This window comes from Ambystoma mexicanum, chromosome 2p (genome assembly GCF_040938575.1).
Source record: "Ambystoma mexicanum isolate Mex_15411 chromosome 2p, UKY_AmexF1_1, whole genome shotgun sequence".
Taxonomy (NCBI): Eukaryota; Metazoa; Chordata; class Amphibia; order Caudata; family Ambystomatidae; genus Ambystoma; species Ambystoma mexicanum.
Window position 1 is genome coordinate 1,013,067,677 of NC_090923.1, and position 21,958 is coordinate 1,013,089,634.

Genomic DNA, 21,958 nt, shown 5'->3' on the forward strand with positions numbered 1-21,958 from the left:
TATGGGATACGCAGAAGCAGAATGTATTCCCTACAGAGGAAAAGGTGGCAGCTATCAAGGCTTCGGTCGCTCATTTTATCAGCAGAATAGCAACAACAGCGTGGTGGTACCAACACCTGCTAGAGAGGCAGTGGCATGCCTCCTTGCCATCTCCAACACCAGGCTCCGAATGAGGAGGCTGCAGCTGCATTTTGTGGCTTCCTGGGACCAAGAAACAGGTAATCAGGGGGCACTGGTCACCATTCCCTCCCACTTTTCAGCGGGACCTCAGATGGTGGGGCCAGGAGGCGAACCTCATGCAGGGCAGGCCGTTTCGACCGGCTCTGATAAAACACATAATTACTGCAGACTCCTCTCTCCAGGGATGGGGTGCCACCCTGGGGGCACAGGAAGCACATGGGCTATGGTCTCTGACCGAATAGTAGAATCACATCAACTGGCTAGAATTGATGACCATCTGGCACACACTCAAGTCTTTTCTTCCAGTGATTAAGGGCAGTGCAGTGTGTATCCAAACGGACAACTCTACCTGCATGTATTACCCGAACAAGCAGGGGGGCACCAGATCCCCTCTGCTGTGTCGGGTGACCCTAAACATCTGGGAGTGGGCAATTGCTCAAGAGGTATGGCTCTCAGCAATCAATCTGCTGGGAGTGTCCAATCTGGAGGGCGGACAGGCTCAGTCGGTTGGGCTCCGACAATTACAAGTGGCAGCTGAATGGGAGAGTACTCCACAGGAAGTTTTCAACAAATGGGTCGCCCAGACATAGGGCCTCATTAGGACCCTGGCGGAATGGGTTTAATGGCGCTGGTAAAGGTGCCGGCGCTGTTAAACCCATTCCGCCCTATTACGAGGTTCCCTCGCGGGACCCGCTCTGGACGTCTGGTCAGACCAGACATCCTTTGCGGGTCCCGCGAGGGGACCAGGGAGCTAACAACGGGCCCGTTATTAACGGGCCCGTTGTTAGCTCCCTCCCCATTCCCATTGAGCCCTATGGGGGCTCAAATGGGAATGGGGATGGGTACATTTAATGAGGAATTACTGGGTCCTGCGAGGTTGGAATGGCCCAGTAATTCCTCATTCAAGGAACCCGGACCCGAGTTTGGAGGTATCCATGCCCTTATTAAGGGCATGGCTACCGCCAAACTTGTAATGAGGCCCATAGACTTGTTTGCGGTAGAGAGCAACCAGACTTGTCAACAGTATGCGTACTGGGACGGGAGGTGGCGCGCACAGGGTAGTGAGCAAGATCAGTCAATCCCAGCGGTTGCACCTCATCCTCATAGCACCCCGATCCAGAGAGGCTAGCCCTAGCAGTCTGGTACCTGAGCATGTAACTCTTCAACATCTCCAGCTATCTCAAGACAACCTGGAAATCATACAGGGAGCAAGAAGTCTATCTACACGAAATCAGTACAAAATGAAATGGACCAGGAAAATGTCGTGGATCCACTGGCTTCCACGCTGGACCATGTCTTATTCTTCTCAGCCTACTTGGCTAGATCAGGGGTCCAGGTTGACACCTGCCGGACTTACCTTGTGGCTATTGGTGCATACAGGAACTCAGACAAATGTACTTTCTCTTTGGCTATTCCGGTCCTTAAAAGGCATTTGGCAGGTCTGGAGAGATTCTACCCTCCGGTCAAGCGCTGCAACCAATCTGGCATCTTAACCTTGTGCTCAGCGCCCTGGTGCACAAAACTTTCTAGCCCATGGCCATTGTGGATATCAGACTGGTTACTCTAAAGACAGCGCTCCTAGTCATAATCACTTCAGTTCACTTGGTCAGCGAGATCCAAGTCCTTGTGGCTTCAGAGCCCTATACCATGTTTCATCGGGACAAAGGTGTGCTCCGTACGCACCCCAAGTTCCTTCCAAAGTTGGTTTCCTCTTTCCATATTAATGAGGAGATTGTGATCCCCACTTTCTTCCCAGAACCCAAGGAAGAGGCAGAAAAGACTCTGCACTGCCTAGATGTCAAAAGAGCACCAAAATTCTATCTGGAGAGAACTAAGGGATTCCGCAAGATTGACGCCTTGTTTGTCACATTCAGCGGCTTAGTAAGCATCCAAAGCTTGCATAGCTAGATGGAAGACTGCTTCAATCCAGGAAGCATACACGATGCAGCACAAGGATCCGCCAGGGGGCATGCATGTGCATGCCATCAGAGCCAAGGCAGCAGCAGTCGCTTTTCAGCGCCATGTGCCATGGCAGGTGATTAGCAGGGCGGACACATGGGCCACCCATCGGCCTTTTACAAACATTACTGCCTGGCTACCTGTGCCAGGGTTGATGCAGCATTCGGCCAAGCAGTCCTGCGTAATCTTTTCGCTCACAGGGGCAGCTCTCCTCCCTAGGGTGGTTGTGTCAATGCTAATCGCCCATACAGAATGGAGGAAGGGGGACGGGACATAGGAGTAATTAAGTGTTACTCACCGGAGTGACTAACATACTCCTAGTCCATAGTCCTCTTTCCTCCATTCGTCCTGCCAACCTTCCCCCTAAAATAAGAGCAGCAAGGTTGTTCAACATAATACAGCCGGGACTGAGGTGTGGTGCCGGTAAGCAGGGTTAAGGGAGCCTGCACTCCCGGCCCGCGCCCCCGCGTGCATACAAATTTAAAGGGAAAGTGATTTTTCTGGTGAAAAAGGGTTCAGTTCCTGTCCCTCGCGAGGGACACCTATACAGGATGGAGGAAAGGGGACTATGGACTAGGAGTATGTTAGTCACTCCGCTGAGTAACACTTAATTTACAACGCAAGCAGAACAGGCTCTATTCCACCTCTGACAGAAGCATTATGAGCAAGGCGAGAAGGCAGGTCTTAGCCACACAGCTTAAACAGTGACAGTCGGATAAAGGTTTTTCCCACTTTCTTTTCAGATGAAGGGGAGATGATCACACAGCCCACAGACATCATAACCTAGTTTGCAAAATACTGTTCAGCCTTGTACTCAACAGAGTCATCCATGGACCACACAAAGGAAACTGCCTTCATGGGGGGCGTTCACTGCAGCATCTGGATCAAGAAGCACAACCCAGGCCAGGCTTCCCCTTCTCAGAGCAAGAAGTACATAGAGCTCTGAAAGATATGGCATCTGGAAAGTCACCAGGAGAAGATCAGTTACCGACAGAGTTCTACAAATGCTGTGAACTAATGCTGGTACCCTTGCTACTGAGACTATACAATGAGGCCGATGACAAAGGCGCCCTGTTCCCCGAATTCAATGGAGCCCTGGTAACGGTCCTACTAAAAGAAGCAATCCTACCAAAAGAAGGAAGAGACAACATTAACTGTAGCAGCTACAGGCCAATCTCATTCATCAATGTTGACGTTAAAATCGTGGGGAAAATCCTGGTTATTAGACTTCAACCGTATCTAACAAGGCTAGTGGACCAAGCACAGATGGGTTACGTCCTAAACAGACTGGCAATAGATAATATAAGAGAGGTCCCACATGTGCTGTGGTTAGAGAAGGATGCTGTACACCCCCCTCTCGCCCTGTCTCTAGATACTGAGAAGGCCTTTGATATGATATGATAAGTAATATCTAACGTGCCTGTACACAAGTGCTTCTGGGTGCAACAGGGTGGAGTGAGGTTTCCTGGTTCGGATCCTTTCCAGATTTGGCTTAGGAGTGGGATTTATCAATAAGGTAAAGTTACTGTATTCAAAACCAACAGCTATGGTGCAATGCAATGGACACTCTCTAACATCAGCAGAGGTACATGGCTGGGCTGCCTTTTGTCCCCCTTCCTATTTATACTGGCACTGGAACCATTATCAGCAGTGAGACGACACAATAATGTGATCAAAGGAATGAACCTCCCATCAGGAGAAATAAAACAAAAAATATATGCAGACAACATTCTGCTAACACTAGCGGATCCCAAACAATCTATCCAAACATTAATGGACACCATCAAATACTTCTCCTGCTTTTCAGGCTACAAAGGTAACTGTCAGAAGTTAACTTTAAGTAGATGACAAGAGCCAACATATGCCAACACCCAGCCGTTGGGTGCCTAACGGCCTGGAATAATTAGGCATCAAACTTAACACAGGCACGCACAACATTAATACAACATAATGTACAACCTCTTTGGGAGAAGATTAACAGGGAAATTGACAAGCGGCAAGGGCTAAATCTCTCTCTCTCTGGAGCAACATCCAAGTGATAAAAATGACAATAACACCCAAACTCAACTATGCCTTTGGAATAATACTAATAAAACCAGACCCGGCGTGGCTATAATCAGTCATGAGGAAAATGAAGACATTCATATGGGGACCACTCCGACCAAAGACTAACAAAGCTAAACTCTACATGGCATTACCATCAGGAGGCCTGGCAATGGCAAACATGGAACTGTATAGCCGGGCACTGAATATTGCACCCTACACAACCTTTTCCCCCAGATCCAAGTACAAGCTAAAATGGTCTGCCCTGGAGAATAGCATTTCAAATGCTATTAATGCCTTAATGCCAGTAAGACTGAGATTCTACTCATCGGCACACCCACTCCCTCCTTCCCTGCAGCTCTCTGGCCAGCCTCTCTTGGCCCTCTTCCTGCTCCTACCTGCAAGGCAAAAAACCTCAGGGTCATCTTCGACTCCACACTCTCCTTCTCTCCTCATATATCTGACGTTGCTAAGAAGTCACACTACCAGCTGTACCTCCTCAGAGGTATTCTTCCCTTCCTCTCCTTCCCCCAGAAGCTCACTGTCTCCCGAGCCCTGGTTCTCTCGAAGCTGGACTACTGTAACAGCCTCTATCTTAATCTGCCTGCCTCCACTCTCTGCCCTCTGCAACTCATCCAGAACAGGACTGCGAGATTTGTCCTTGGCCTCAAGCCCAGGGACCGTATCTCTCCAGGACTGAAATCTCTTCACTGGCTCCCTGTGGCTGCGAGGATTAAGTTCAAAACCCTCTGCATTGTCCACAAGGCCTTCTGGGGCCTGGGACCTAAATACCTTCAACTCTCTCTTCCTAAATATCTTCCTCCCCGAGCCCTTCGCTCATCCGTCTCCAACTCCCTCAGGGTCAGCCGCTTCTCGAAGCAATGAGCTGGGGGAAGATCTCTCTCCGCGGCAGGGGCATCCCTCTGGAACAGCCTTCCTGCCTCCCTGAAACTTGAGAAAAACCATCTCCGGTTCCGGAAGCACCTCAAAGCCTTCCTCTTTGCTTCTGCTTTCTCTCTCCCTCTCCCCTGCTAAACTCTTCACTGAAACTGCACTGAATCTGCAACTGGGCCACTCTCACCGACCTCGGTCATTGGCCCAGCCACTCTCCACTTGCACTGCCTCCCTGGCAACCCCTGCACTGCGGGACTGTCTCTGTATCCCTACAGCCCCCTCTTCCCAGCACTTGTCTGCACTTACCTTGCACTTGCCACCAGCTGGCCCTATTATGTATTTTTATTCTACTTACCCTGCACTTCCCCCTCTCCCCCTTCCCCTTGCACTTTTTCCCTCCCCTCTACCCCTGCACTTGCGCGATCTAAATGACACCTGGCCTAGTAGGATCGTTGTCTGTCTTCCCCTTGTTCCCCCTCCCTGCCTCGTCACGCCTTGAAACACTTGTGTATAGGCGCGTTACAAATGCCATATCATATCATATGATATCAAATACCAACATCATCAACAGATCACTATATGGAAAGACAAAGCCCCCCACCACCCCCATCATGGCGTGCTCCTCGTACAGCTGGGGGAAAGCACATAAGCTGCTACAAGTAGACACTTAGCTGCACACAGAGGCTCCCCTGTGAATAGGCCATAGAATAGCCAACCGCATTCTTCAGTGGCAAGACTGGGCAGAGAGAGGCATAAAGAAAATAGGAGATATATGGGACACTCGACCACAACAGATGGTGTCATTTAAAAAACTACAACGTTTCTCCTGCAAAACGAGCATCAATGTCAATAAATACAACTGAAGAGGTACATACAAGTGGCAGTAACCCACTCTAAATCGAGGGTAGTAATGCTCTCCTCTGGCCACGTTAATAGGGAAATGGGAGAGCGACAAAGGAATAATATCAGAAACACTCCTTGAAGCAGCATATAACAGGAGCACTGTGGCAGCACTGAAACAAAAATGGGAGAAAATGTTGGAATGCACATATACAGGTAAGCAATGTGCAAACATTGCAGCCTACAACATACATGGCCTCTGTGAAGCGAGACTCAAATTCACACAAATTAAAGTGATCCACGACTACCACTGGACCCCATGCAAGCTAAGCAGCATCACACAGAATGAACCAGGAGTCTATTCAAGATGCCCCACGACAGTTACAGATATATTGCGAGTATTGTGGTCATACCCACACTTACATCAATACTGGTGGGAAAACCTGGTGATTATCAGAAACTACTTAAGTACCCCCATGGAGCGGTGGAAGCAGTTCATTCTAATACATGACTTCCCCACTCTAGAACAGCTCACGTTGCATTCAAAAAGGTAGCTCAGCACAATCTTAACACTGGTGAAACAATGCATTATAAGGCCATGGAGACAGCCACATGTCCCCACCCTAGAAGAATGGTCACTAGAATTAGCAAAGATTGCAGCATATTAGCGACTGATCTACCACCTTAATGACGCAGAAACATTGGGAGCACTTTCTAGACTACAACTTATAGCCGACAGCAGAAGAGTGAAGATCCCTAGGCACAGTACAAATGAAGGCTTCAGGGGTGGAGCGGCACCTATGCGATATCCCTCACCCCCCCACTCACAAGCCCTGCCTCATCATCATCAGGGGAACAGTGATCTACCCAATCTATGATACACCCCCCCCCTCATAGCAAGCAGATACCATACTAATGGTTTATTCATTATCAACTTGTCTTACGATAGTACTCTGGGACATAAAGCAGGAGAAAACTAACCTAACCATGTAATAAACGTGGGCTCTGGTGCATCCACTGGGGACTCAGAACGAAGGGCTCAATTACCAAGCTTAAGACAAGCAATGCCCCACCAGACTGGTCCCCCTTTGGGACCCACCCGAGACCTACACTAATCCTGTACCAAGCCAGCATCAAGAGACTATTATACATCCCCAGAAGTGAACGAAGCCCCTGAGAAGTGGGGACAGGTTATGAACTTATCTTCACAATGAACTACTCCCCAACCATCACTTCCCCAGGGAAGGACTCATGGCCGGCTTGGGATGAGTTGATTAATGCACGTGCAATTTGGGCGTTGAGGAATAAGTCCCAATGCATTTTGTGCATTTTACCACATATATAAGTGGGGGGTGGGTATAGGGATATAATGAATGTAAACGGGTTAAGGGCAGTTCTGCGTGGGGTCTCTCCCACATATATATGCAGCAAAATCTTCCTGTCAAAAATTTTAATTGTGCTCAAATCTCCAACGACCAAAAGGATTTGCAGTAATCAACCCAAACCACCGGCTTCTGCCCCTTTCCTCAATCTTCCATGCAACACCAGAGTATGTGTATCCCTTTCTTAATGTTATTGTATTCTTTTCTGAATTTTGTTATGTGAAAAACCTCAATAAAAATTACATTTGAAAATAAATAACTTTACTGTGAATAGCTTGGTGTGTGGGTCCTGTTTAGAAGTGGTTGCAGAAACCTGAATGTAAACAAGAGGGAGATGGGCAAACATAATTGAGCCTATTCCATACAACTCACTCGACAGTACATTATGAATACTTACTTGCTTCATACTTTTAGTTTACATCACTGGCATACAGTGTGATGTGCCCAGAAGTATTGAAGCTGGACCTAAAACACAAATTTTCAGACTCCAAGGTTCAGCAATTTGGCCTGTTGATCATGTCTCCTATGTATTCAAAAAAGAACAGCCATATTTGCAAAACAACAGCTTGGGTGTGGAGTGAATTTCCATAGGAAGAGGCTAAGTAAGTAGCAATTCTGGGAATGCTGTAGCCAAAATTACCTTTTGACACAGGATGTGTCTTTCACTAACAGGCATAGTTGGTTCTGACTACCTCAGTGAAGCCACAGAATAAGGTGGGATAAGGGTGGCCACAAAGTGGAATGGTTAGATATGGGGTGTTGATGAAATGCCTTTTGCTGGTAATTCTGATGTCTGTTCCTTTCAGACTGGCTGAAGACAGAAGCCCAGCAGAGACGGGAACAGCTGCTACTGGAGGAGCTTGTGTCCCTAGTCAACCAGAGGGACGAGCTTGTGCGGGACCTGGATATCAAAGAGAGACGGTACGTCCTGTAGCTCACAAGTAGAAGCACCTCCACTTGCTCCAGTACTAGGACACACGCGCTGCTTTGCCAGTGTACTTCAATCCCACACAAACGCACACACGTGCACTTCCCCTAAAAGACCCTTAATTATGCGACCTACCTTCAGCACCCCCTGCAACCTCAGCACTGCCTCTCCTGTAAGAACCTACCTAAAATGCAAGCCATTGAAGCTAACACTTCTTTAAAAGAAAATCCTGACTCACAAAACAACGATGCTAGTCACATATAAGAACACTTTACTCCTCATGGGAAATAACCTCACTGCAGATGCTTTATTCATGAATCGGCCAGTCAACAAGTTGGGACCTTTGAAACCTTTTAATATGCTTGCACCACACCCGAACATGCTACTTATGCTCGCGCCACTGCCTGGGTATCACCGGATGCACACCGGAAGTGACATATCCCCAGTCAGTTATAAATGGTGCAAGTAGCCCTACCCCAAAAGTTCCTTTTCCTACGCCATAAGGTGCTTGCTGATCTAGGGTCACGGTTAAAACCATGGGTTAAAAATGTCACACTATGTTTAATTTCTTTCATATTTTGTCTTTTGGTTTTGCAAATGTGATTAGTTACTCTAAAGTAACTTCAAAATGAGTAAAAATGTTTCAGGGATTAAGGCTTATGTCACGTGATCCAGATAGATGTCTAAGAGAGACACCCATACTCTCTGTATGTGAAATCTGAGGGGTAAATCAGAATAGCAAAAATTCTGAAGCGTGTCACCCCCTGGCGTTGAAGGGCAGATACTCCAGTGAGTGCAAGATTTCAATGTCCAAGTCCAAATTGACCAGCCTCATGGGATCAGTGAAGCTACTGATTGCTACTCCTACTGTGCCTGCTCTGCAGCATGGATCCAGAAAGCTGGCTCTACAAGGTTGGGTCATGCCAAGAGCTTCAGGGGCTCTTAATGTGCCAGTTGATAGGCTGGAGGTCAAGGTGACAGACTAGCTGATCCATGGTGGTTCGCCAGACTCCAAGGCATCAGAGCTGCCAGACCTCATGCCACAGGGCATCAGTCACTTTTCAGAAGGTGCCACAGAGGCTAAGGGCTTCAAAGTGGGGAACCCAAACATAGCAGTAAGTAAGATGGTGGATTATTTCTTGGCTTCATATCCTAAATCTGATATATTTGTCTGGGAGAATCACTTTTCAATAACAAGAAACATTTGTGGGGCTAAGAGCATACAAGAGTATGTGGAGGCTGAGGTACAGCAAGACTTGCAAGTCACAAGTGGATTGGACACCTACCCAGGAATAATGCTGAATCAACAGGTGCCATTAATCTCTGAATGTGGAATTTCCATTCTGCATGTCCACATTGGGACGGACAAGCAAGTGTCTTCACATCAAAGTGCATGAAACAGTGGGACTCAGTGAGCAATTCTCTTGTCTTTCAGAAGTGACCTACGGAAGATCAGTCCTTCTTGCAATTCGGCAAATGCTTCAAAGATCTGATTATGGACGTCTTGATAAAAGAGAACATAGGTCACATATTTGAACAGGATAATGTTGAAGAAGTATAGACTGTTAAGGGATATTTCCACTTTGTTTGGCCACCCTCTTGAAGATTCCCTGTGGGACATGACACTAATTCCAAGGGGAGAACACCTGTGTTCCCGCATTACCCCCTGACAGAGAGTAAAAAAGGATTGACAACACAGCATATTAAGTATTCACTTCTGGACCGTTGACTTAACGATCAGTCAATGTGGCCACCAAGTTGGGCCGATATCAGTACACCTTGTGGCAGGTGGTTGAGAAGAAGCTTAGCCACATGCCTCTGGAGAGTCACAAGACAATAAAGAAGTTATTATCAGGTGGCTTTGAGCCTTCTAAACATATCTTTCATGCTTAATGATATAGTGTATTTAATAGCAATAGGCATGACATTGTCTGATGGGTTCAGATGCCATTGCTGGTTGAGGCTTTCTGTTTTTCCCCCAAACAACACTCGTGATTATGAACGTTCCTTTTCAAGGGGGAAACACTATTTGTTAACTAGGTTGTCTATATTTGGGAGGAGTTCAAAAAGCTGAGGCAGACAGCAGAGTCCTTGGGCTTGTCCGGCACTATGAAACTGTTTTTTAGGGCACACCACACAAGCCAAACTCCTGCCAGAGTGCAGAGGCAACGTTTAGCATTGTGGTCCAAGTTAAGGGACAGTCCTTCACAAAAATGAGGAACAGGTGATCAGAAGGAGACAGCCTACTCATCCAGTGGCATCCCAGAAGATGACTGCCTAAGGAAAGCCACTTTGATGTGCCTTTACAACAACAAATGCCTGTGGAGGGCAGGCTGGTAAACTTTGTTGAGAGCTAAAGGACTGTGACCATGGAGTTGGGGGTCACTCAAATTGTAGAAACGGTATACAGTCTACCATTCTCCAGCATTGGATATTTCATGGATTCACATGCTTAGAATATTCCCCGTCGTCAGGCTGGGAACCCAAGCCAAGGGTAAAGATACCAACGCTGGAGAAATGGAGTTACAGGTAAGAAACTACTCCCTTCTCCAGCATTGGATCTTTCATGGATTCACATGCTTAGACGACAGGGAATATTCTAAGCATGTGAATCCATGAAAGATACCAACGCTGGAGAAATGGAGTTACAGGTAAGAAACTACTCCCTTCTCCAGCATTGGATCTTTCATGGATTCACATGCTTAGACGACAAGGAATATTCTAAGCATGTGAATCCATGAAAGATACCAACGCTGGAGAAATGGAGTTACAGGTAAGAAACTACTCCCTTCCTGACCCACCAGATTTCCCAACACAGGTGCAGCCACAAGAGCAAATACAAAGCAGAGTTGCTCTTGGCCGTCTATCAAATGCTCCAAAGAAGTGCAATGGAAATATTGCCCAAAGGAGAACAACTTAAGAGAACCATTGAAGTAGAGGCCCTTTTAAGACCGAAGGCCCTAAAAAAATTAATAAAAGGGGAAAGTTCAAGATTCTAGGCACACTAACACAGGGCAACTCGCTAGTGACATTTGACCTCCAGGATGCTTATTTTCATTTACCCATCTGCCAGCTCTCAGAAAATAACTTAAGGTTATTCATTGTGGGCTAACATTGGCACGGGGTGATGATTTGAGGGCCGCATTTGGCAGATTGAAAGGACAAAGCCCATAGACAGTAGGGTCCCTGCGCATGTAGTTAATAGTGAGACTACCACTGATGAGACTAGTTCAATTAGAGCCCAATCCTGGGCGCTGTTGCACTTAGGTAGTTCAATTCGGGCTATGTCTCTACTACGAATTGAAGATAGCTGTGGAAAGTCCCCCATATAGATACCAGTGGGGAGCGGTTCAAAAATGTGATCGGGTCTTGGTTCGAATTGCTCAAGACTCACTGATCTGGAGAGCAAAGAGTTTACTTGTGCCTCATTGTGGTTTTTGTGGACTCCAATTGGACGCTCCTTGTAGGGCTGTAGATTCTAGTTTATGCTAGGTAAGTTTTGGGAATTACCCTCTGTAGAGAGGGGTTGAGGCCTTGGCAAAAACATTGCACCATCTGCGTCCAGATTAGTCCCACATCCTTGCTGTATGGTGCTTCGGGTCTGCTGGTTACTTGGAGGGTTTAAATTAAGGTGAGGGAACTGAGTTGTTCGCGGCCTTGAAGGACCACCTGCCTCACTGTTCCATCCCCTTGGGCCATTGTGATAGACCTATGATGAAAGCTCAGAGGAGGAGGATCACAGTGAGGGAGAGGTGTCTGGGTCTGTCTTTGTGGCACCCCATGCAATACCATCAAGGATTCCACCTTGTGTGGTGGGGTATCCAAGTCGTCGTCCAAATAGTTGAGGCTGGGCCGTGGGCCTGTTGCCGTGGTTGCCCGCAGGGAACACCAGCACACATCAACTGTTCACTCTTAGGGTCTTGATCGCATCTTCCTCTGTAGCATCCTCAATATGCAGGAAGTCATTCGAGGGGCAGAGATTTAATCGGATTGCCCTATCGAGATGGGGGACTACGCTCTTAAGAGAACAGGGGAAGGGATTTCCATTGGGATCACGCTGAGACAAACATGTTCCCCCCATTGTGCCCCTGTTACCCCCGTCGCCAGGTAGAGCCTGGAGCACAGGATTGTTGGGCTGGCTGTTGCATTGTCTATTGGTCATAGTGGCTTCTGCCACCTTTACAAGTGTATGTTTAATAGATTGCTGGTCCACTGTCATCTTTGGGCAGAGAAGAAATAAGCCCTCAATTTTAGCCAAAATAAAGGACGTTGCGCCGAGTGATAGGTCATCTGCTTGGATATTAGCAGTCCCACACAGGGTCATCGGAGATGTCGGGGATGTTCCCATGACCGCAAGACACCCATCGGTGTAGGGAACCTCCTGGTTTGAATTTGTGGCCACTGTAATAGAAGTCAATACTATACTAGCACCAGTTGTCATCGAGGGGGTTGTCATGGCTGAGGCTGTCAGCGGTCAATGAATACCGCCTTGGGTTCTCACTTATGCGCGGAAGGGATCCATTGTTGTCAATTGATGGCAGACTGTGATCTAGGTTATCCGCAGAGTCAATGACAGCAGCTATAGCCCCGTCTGTCACACCCTCTATCACTCCTGGCATGCCCACGGGGTGAAAAGGACTACGCAGGTTTGGTAGAGAAAATAGAGAGGGCAAGGTGAATTCGTAGAGGGATATTGAAAATACCCTGTAATCCTCCTTTGTGCCCCCTTAGGGGCATCTTTTTTTGCTCTCTCCGATCAGAGAGCTGATGTTATTTTGCCTCTGGGTTTGGCGGGAGACCTGAGTCGTTTCCCCTCCTGAGGGCACTCACTTCATAGGTCCTGCCTGTGTGCTTTTTTCATTATCACTTAAAGTCCGAAAGCAAGAGGCAAGTGGGCAATTGATTGTATTATGGTTACAGTAGCTGTTGTTGTAGTTGAGGATATACTATGGCTACTACTGCTTGTGGATTGCTGGAGTAGTGCTGTCCCACCCAGTGGTGGTACTGCTCATTACTTTGATTCACCAGTTAGAATTATTTTCAAAGCCGAGGTCACAGGAGACATTAGGGAGGCTGTAATTGTTGGTTGGGACAATAGGGGCTACAGTGGGAAGGGAGTCAACAAGGGGATCAGGGTCAGGGATTAAAGAGTTTAGAAAGTCTGGGTGTGGAAAATGATGAGAATAATGAGGGAACTAGCAGCTAGGAGTTGGAAAGCATTATGCTCAAAGATGAGGAGGTAAAGTCAGAGGGGCCAAAGGCTAGCTGATCATGGGGGCAACCCCACCCACGTGTTTGATTCAGGGAAAGAAGTTAAAGTCATCGTCCATGTGCAGAGCAGTGAGTGTGGCAGTGTGGTGGGGGAAGATCCAGGTTTCAGTAATGGTCGTGATGGATAGGTGTGGGCGATAAGAGTCAAAGTAATTAGTGATAAAGGAAGACTTGTTGCAGAGAATCTGTCCGTACAGAACCCAAGAGGGAGGTAAGACTGAGACAGCAAGGGGAAGGGGAGAGAGGAGGGTCTCAAAGTAGGACTAGCGTAGGATAGATGCGATAGGCGTGAATGATGAGTGTGTGAGGGGATTGGGTAGTGTGTCTTTTGTGATAGAGGTGAATAACAGGAAAGCAGTGCGAATGGAGGATGTGGTGAGTTGGGGGTTCAGATAACTCTAGGGTATGCATAAAATCCCTTTGGGGATAGGAGAACAAGGTGTGAAAAGGAGAGTTAGAATGCATGGGTGCATGGTGGAAGTGGGTTGATTTAAGTAAGCATCAGGGCCATCAGTAGTTAAGGCTGCGTGTGATAGGTAATCCCACAAGTGGGGTACTGGTGAGGCTTAGCATGACATTTATGAAGTGATCTAGTAGGGGGCAATACAGGTATACTGTGGATTGGTAGCACCTATGCAAATACTTAAAAGCCCTAAAGCACACACAATTGCAAAGTGGCCAAGTGTTGACAGTGCAAAAGAGAACAGTAGCCTTGAAGTGGTCATTGTTAAAGGTCTAGCTATGGTGAACAGATCAGATGGGCAGTGAACAAAGAAGGCAGTCTTACCTTTTGCTGAGTTATGGCCAGTTGTTGAGGTCTTCAATGAAAATGAGGTACATGGGTTAAAGTAAAGAATGAAGGGCGGAGGGTGAGCCTGGCGAACAGGCCAACAGGCAAAACCCATTGCATACTGCTTATTTGCTAGGCTATGCCAGCCCAACCTAACAGTGACAATGTGACTACAAGACCTCCAAGAAAATGTGGCCCAGGGCCAATGGAGGATCCTATACCTCAAATTGCTTGGTGCAGGGTGGGATCTTGATAGTCTGGTGGAGCAATTGGCTTCATCCATGTGGGGATTACGGGGTCATATAGACAAGTGATAGACAGATTGGAGTGGACTGAGATGAGTAGCAGGAAGACCAGAAAGAAGATTCGAGCAGTAGAAAAGCCGAGAAAAAATAAGAGAAGACACTAGTATCTTGGTGGCATGAAATGAGAGCGACAGTCTGGCTTTCCAAATATTAAAGAGGTGAAAATTACAAGAATGAGAAAGGGCAGCGATCTGTGAAAAGAAGGTGGGAGAAGAATCAATATATACACCAAGATTACGGGCAGACAGCGAGATGGGAAGGGAGTCGGGGAAAAGAGAAAGAAGGAGGAGGAAGAGGAGAGGAGGTAGTAGTAGCAGCAGGAAAGAAAATAAACTAGTTCTTGGAGGGATTAAGGTGGAGAAAATGATCGGGCATCCAAAGACTGAATGGCCTGGAGACAAGAGGTAATAGTACCATGAACAGATGGAGTGAAAGAAGCAAAGGATAGGAAAAGTTGTGAATCATCAGCATAAACGTGACGATAGATGCAAGAGGAATTGTATGAAAAGAATAGAGAAGGGGGCCCAAGACAGAGGTCTGAGGTACATCATCTTGAAGAGGGAACGTAGAGGAAGTGTGACCAGCCCAGGAAACAGAACAACTGTGAATAGAACGATAGGAACAAAACCAGTGAAGAACAGTGCTTTTAAAACCTAAAGAAAGAGAAATAAGACAGCACGAGAGAGTGGTCGACAGTGTCAAATGCTGCCGATGCAGTGTGCAGTCTAAATAGTCAGGAGGGGTGCTTGGCATGATTCACGTGGGGATTTCTGGGGCATCTGTATACTTCTTGGCAGTCACATGGGCTATGGTAGTCTGCTTGGCAGATGGTCAATGCGGCGTGACTCGTCTTTATGGATCTAGGGACTGCAGCAAGTGCCGGCACAAGGATCTTTTGTCTTCACTGCAGATTCTGGATTGTCCACCCCTTCCTCAGTCACCATTGACAGGAAGTATCCAAGGAACTGTTGGGCTCACGGAAGGCATCGCCATCGCCATTTATACCTGGGTTCTGTCACCCGGTGTGGGTGTCACGTAGCAGCCACACAGCACCACAGGAGATAATGGCATTTTCCGCTACAAGAATGATTCAAAGTTTGGCTGGGAATTTCAAAGTTAAAGACTTTGCAGAAGAGAAAAACAGCTTCATTAGGAGTTTGGCGGTATTGCAGCAGTAAATCTGCCAAAATACAGCCAAACTGATTTTCTGATACTTCCACTTGGTCCGTGGATTAACCACGGGATTACAAGTAGTGATAGGGTGATGTAAGTCCCATTTTTGGAGTCAATTGGGGTCCATGGGGATTTCAGCTAAATTACTGATTTTGCTGGAGGAAAATCCTTCATCTTATTACCAAACCTACAGTATGGTGGTGCGGTAATGTGGTAGTAACACAGTGGTAATGGAGTAACTCCGGCATACTACTGTTTTTACTACACTGCCGTATTTGTAATGAGGCCCAACATATTCTTCTGAACCAAGGTTATCCATTATGAAGTAATGTAAAAATGAGGAAACAATCTACATTTTCTCTGAGCTGCCTATCTGTAACGCCCGTAAGCTCACACGAGACTCAGAGGACCCCCTTAATTACCATAGCAACCTCGGATTCCTAGATCTGGACAGTTTTGGTGGTTGTTGGCTCCTCAAAATGAGTTTAAAATGGTGCATACACACATTTTTGTATTAGCTTATACCCTCATGATCTTATCACCTCTTTCTAATGCCATTGTCCAGGTGTTTGTGTCCCCTATACTGAGAGGGACCTGATGGTTGAATGGAGAAAAAAGTATGGCCTGCGGCCAAATAAAGTTTAAGTACCGAAGTTTTCTTTTAAACATGAATTAGAACACCTTTTATGCTTCCAGATTTGATTACAAAGTCTGTACTTGTATCATCTAAGTACATGCCAACCCTTTTGACTTTGAGTAGCATAGAATGTGATTTGTATACTGAAAATGGGTCTTTTTTTCACTTAAATGAAAAGAAAAATCCTGGCAGCAGCATGAGTTTCCAGAAAGGGAAGTGTCTTTCTCAAAGAGCGGAACAGTCTTTTTCAGGTGACCCTGAGAGTAATTGCAGTTGCCCGAATCCTTTGTTGAGTTATCTCACATGAGGTTCTTCACTGCTTCTCCATTCCTCTTCTTTTGCGTGTGTGTGGGGGCGTTTCTGTGTGACTGTAATTGTTTGCCAGGACTCTGGTCCACCTTGCCCAAAGCCCTCTTCTTTCAATGTGAAAACCTAACTCTCTTCTTCTTTTGATGTAGGGCAATCGAGGAGGATGAACGTCTCGAGCGGGGACTGGAGCAGAGGCGCAGAAAGTACAACAAAAAAGAAAAGTGTCGGATAAGCTAGGGCAGCCTTGCACTTACAGTTCCCACCAGCGGAGAACTTCCAGTGGAAGAATCTAGACAATCTGAAAAGAAGATGGCCTTAAGTCCACTTTCTGTGGCCCTACCCACAGGATGATCTAGAGATGAAGGCAATCATACTGGGTTTGGGTTGTTGCGATTGATAGGGAAATGGGCAAACTAGAGGGGTCTTGTTCTTCTTTCAATTTCTATTACGTCACCTTATTCTGCAGCAGAAAAGTCAGCCAAAGCCATAAAAATACCTTCTGTCATTCTATCCTTCCCTAACAGAGAGGTAGCAAACGGCAATACCCTTTCTTACTGCGGCTCTGCCCCTACACACCAGAGGAGCACACCAGGGGATCAATAGACACCCTAAGCCATAAACACACCTCAGTGTGTCCTACCACTGCCTATCAGACGAGCTGTGACAGCCAATGTCATAAAATAACCATATCCAGCCGTTCAAGTAACTACTAGAAAAACGGTGGGAATCCAAACATTGAAAACCGCTTTTGGCTGAGCCTTATCTTCCAGAGGAGCTATGGACGGCTAACACCATGGAACAACGTTCTACGGGTCTACCCCTACCAGCAAGAGACAACCTCAGCTGCAATACCCCATCCTCCTACCCTGCTACTTCGAACCAGAGAATCCACAACCTTACCACCAGTTTCTGCTGCTCGTCCACTCAACAACAACCATCATCCTTCTGCTCGGCTTTACTGACCAGAGGAACTGCAGCTATAAACCAAGCTGTTGCCACCCTACACCTACCAACCAAACACAAGGTCACCTGCTGTGGCTCTACTACTAACCAGGGACGCTCAAATTCATAACACAACTTCATGTGACTTTACTACCAATCAAAGACACCCGCAGTAATTGCATCTTCTCTTGCTGAATTGCACTATTAACCAGAGGCAGCCATAACGCAATCTTCTGTGGTCCTGACCCCACCAACCACCTGCAACTCCACTAAACAGAGGCAACACAAACATAACATAACATCACTTTCTGTGTGCTTTCTCGAAACAGCCATGCTATGAATACTCTACCTCCTCCTACTGCCACCATTGACACCCACAACCATAGCACCTCCTCCTGCTGTGAAGAATCTGATGGAAGGAATGAGGGATGAACAAACCAAAGGGAAAACCTGAAAATAACCTACGCCAGAACGTATGCAAGAGATTATTTAGGATTGCCATCTTTTTTGGTGATTCTTGGAGCCATTGATCTCATTGTGAACTGGCAAACATCTACAACCTTAATCCTTCTTTCTTTCTTTTTTAGCTGTGACATTTAGGACAACTGAGTATTGTATTCCTCCATGGTATTGTTCCTCATAATCGTTCAGAGGTCAATTGCACCTGCCTTTCCTTATAAATCTGAGCTCCTTCTCACATGTCCCTCATCACACCCCTGAGTTTTGTCACACCGTGTGCCTTCACTGCAGTTCCCTTTGTCCCACGTAGTTCTCTCTTTTGTTATTGAATGCATTATTCCTGTCGCCTGTCGCTCATTACGGATCTGAGCTCCCCAGCACATGGCTTCAATTGCAGAAATAGGATTCCTCTCACTTGTCAGTTATTACAGAGGTTGGCTCATTGGCTCCACGCCCTCATTACAAATCTGTGCCCCTTCTAACCCCTCCCACATTAGAGATCCGATCTTCCTCTCATATGACCCTCATCACAGATCTAGGTCCTTCACCTGTCTCTTTTTACAGCTGCAACCTATTTCTATCTTTCCCCTTGCACAGGGCACAGTGCAGATCTGACCAGCCTCTGAGCCCCCTTTCTCCTCTACCTCAATACACATCACAGCACGTTATGCATTGCAGGTCTGAGTTTTTTTTTTCCATCCCTCCATTACAGATCTGCTCTTTATCTCTCTGGTCCTTCAAAGACCACCTGTAATGCATGTCTTTTGTCCATCATGGCAGATCTGAGATCTCTTCTCCCACACGCGTCCACTTTCTTCTGTCATTACTCGTCCTGCATTACAAATCAGAATTTCGGCCAACCCTAATTTTTGGTATGAGCTATGATCCTCATTCCACACCTGAACTTCCTCTCACTTTTCCTCATTACAGTTCTGATCTCCATTCTACATAGGCCTGATATTTTACATGGGCTTACCCTTCTCACGATATCTGAACTATGGCTCCTTTGTTTCCCGAAAAAGTATTTTTCATGTACAACCATGAGAGCACTGCCTTGCGCCAGGAATCCACAGACGAATAATGCAGTTTTCTACTACTACTAATGCACAAAGGAGAAGGCTCCACCATACTTTCACCAAGTGAAGATAGTATTACTTACCCTTGCCTCTCGGAGAGACAAGCAATGCTGTTGGGATGGCCGATTTAAGCCAGAGGCTCAGGGAAGAGTTACAGCAGGTATTGGCAGAGTCCCTTATAAACTTTTTGCCAAAACCCAGATGCTTTTCAGAACCGTCATGTCAGCCCAGGACATTGATACCTACAATCCATGAACTCCTGCATTAAGGACAGAGACAAAAGCTGCCGGCTATGCCTTTGGTTTTCAAATGTTCTGCAGACTTCACTGTTCTACATTCTATTTATTTTTCTGTGTGTGCGCATGTGTGTTTGTGTTTTAATTTTGTGGAGGATGTGATAGAAATGTGAATGAGCATGGGGCTCGCTCGACTTCTGAGTTGACACCTCACTTTCTATAGTGCCTTTAAGTGCTGGTACGAGAGGGGCAAACTACCTTCACCAGGAGATACGTAAGTGCCTTAAAATTGTTATGCACTGGACGCCCTCACCGTCCCAACAGCTGTCTTTGCACTCCATGCAGTTAACATTTTGAATAAATCTGTGGGACAAAACAAAAATTGGCTGGTGCAGCCTTTGTACAAATTAGTTGCCACAGAATGTGCTTACAAGATAGTGCTTGTGATATATGTGGAAAATATGTTGGCTGCCAAAGCCTGCACAAAAGCAAGATGGCTGCCATCGTTGACCTGAGCAACAAATAGATGCCATTGCCACTGTGAAAACAAGGTGGTTGTAGCGGCCTATGTGAAAACAAAGTAACTGCCCTGACCTGTGTGAATATGAGTTAGATTTCGGGGCTGTGCAAGAACCTGGTGGCTGTAACGGCTGGTGGTGATGCAAGTTGACTCTGGGGCTTTTGTGTCAGGATCTCGGCACACACGCACAGCCAAGCAGCATCCACCACATCACATTACACAACCAACTGGTTTTTGAGCCCAGATCCTTTTCAGTATCAAGTCCTTGAAAAGCATGACAACAAGCAATTAATAACGTGCTGCCTAACGCGCAAACCTTAAAACGCATGTCATTCATTAGGAACAATATGTGCACAACGTGTAGAAGCTACCAGCAACCTCTAAAGCCTTTTTGGAACCAAATCCTGCTGAACAGCAAGTAAAACAAGACATTCTGAAGGTCTTTATTAATATTATTTCAGTTAACCAAAAAGCATACTTGGGTTTAAGATTTTGGTTAGTCCTGTTCTGAGTCTCCACTCGACCCATTTAATGTGCACATGCCTGATCAATCTTTATCAGGCCATCTACCTTTATATAAAATGACTGTTCCTGTGCCCAGCTTTTATCTTACTCATTCTTATTTTAAAGTTAATTAATGTTTACAAATAAACACTGTTTTTATTTTTCTCTTTTTTATTCAAAAACGTGAAGTATTATATTATGTTATTTCACGTATTACGCATTTGTTTACAAATGCATATGTAACACTCTGCCCAAATGGGGCTCTTTCAAGTCTGGCTTATAGACAGGTATAGGTAGTGCGGCGTTAATGGAGAGGATAAGTCAGATAAAAGCACACACAAACACAGAAAAAGGGTTATAACAATTATTTATTAATGTGTACGTGCGTTGATTGTTTACTGGACTTACATGACTGTACTGAAGTGTCCCCACCAGGAAGGACACATGGCATATTTAGACTGATGATAATGGGCAGGACTCCACTGCCAACAATAATGCAATAATGGAATTACCTTTGTGGTTGAAACAAGGGCGGTTGGAAAAAGACCGTTCGGGAAACAGATACGAAAAAAATGAGAAAGAGAAAGCAAGAGGGCTCCCGGGATCCTGTTAGCTGGGCTGTGTATGCCAGATGCGGCCTAGCAGTATACAGGGCCGGACTGCGCGGCAGGAGCAGCTCAGATTCCAGTGTGGCCTGAGGAGCTGTTGGCCCACCCAGGAGCTAGACAGGGTGGGCCCAACGATTGATGAAAGTTCCGGGCTGCATGGAGTGGCAGCGCAGGTGATGTATGCACCCCTATGCGGGGCTGCATGTATGGGCAGAACCCAGACATGCGGGGCAACCCCAGATAAGCGGTGTGGCCTGGGGGCATAAGTCTGCCCAGGGGTGAGCTCAAGCAGACTTGAGGAGATCCAAGTCCCCATGCCGTGTACATGTGGCGGGCCGAGTGAAGATGGTGCAGTCTGCGGGGTAAGTCAATCCAGCCAGGGGCCATATGGGGTGGGCAGTGAAGATTCATTTTCCTCGCCATCCAAGTGGCCTCCCCAGGGCCAAACAGGGAAGGCGGCGAAGAGTCATACCTGTAACCTCTGTCACTATGTTTGTCGCGGCCAGAGCTCAATTGAGGAGTGTGGCAGCTCATAGTAGGCTCTGCTCAGGTGGGAGGGACCAGGGCTGAGCTGAGGGCTCATCCAGTTGGACCCACCCACGGGGTGCCCATACAAACTGTCAACACCGTCAGGGAGGAAATTATAAAGTACTGTCACGGAGGAAATCAGGGCTGCTTGAGTCCTATCATTACTAGTGGCACATCACAGAGAAAAGGGATTAACTGCACACCAGAATATTTGCCTGTGAGTGGGGGTTCGAAGCCATTTAAAACAGGATGGCCACAGTTCAATAGAATAGAAGTAATGTGCAGTGCCAAGGACCGATGTCTGTATATATTCTGTGGCTGGCATAGTTACATTTAGAGTTATGATTAATGCAGACTACAGCTGCCAATGTTGT

The 21,958-nt window shown here is 46.7% G+C and overlaps 1 protein-coding gene across 4 annotated transcripts in view; it reads left to right on the forward strand.

Annotated features, from left to right (window-relative positions):
* Positions 1-19,806, forward strand: part of EHBP1L1 (EH domain binding protein 1 like 1) — a 745,047-nt gene extending 725,241 nt beyond the window's left edge. For all 4 annotated transcript variants that reach the window (XM_069644852.1, XM_069644854.1, XM_069644853.1 and 1 more), the window contains 2 exons: positions 8,105-8,219; positions 16,861-19,806. In XM_069644852.1, coding sequence (XP_069500953.1) covers positions 8,105-8,219; positions 16,861-16,948 — 203 coding nt within the window. In that variant the 3' untranslated portion in view covers positions 16,949-19,806. The remainder of the gene's footprint in view (positions 1-8,104; positions 8,220-16,860) is intronic.
* The last annotated feature ends 2,152 nt before the right edge of the window (positions 19,807-21,958 follow it).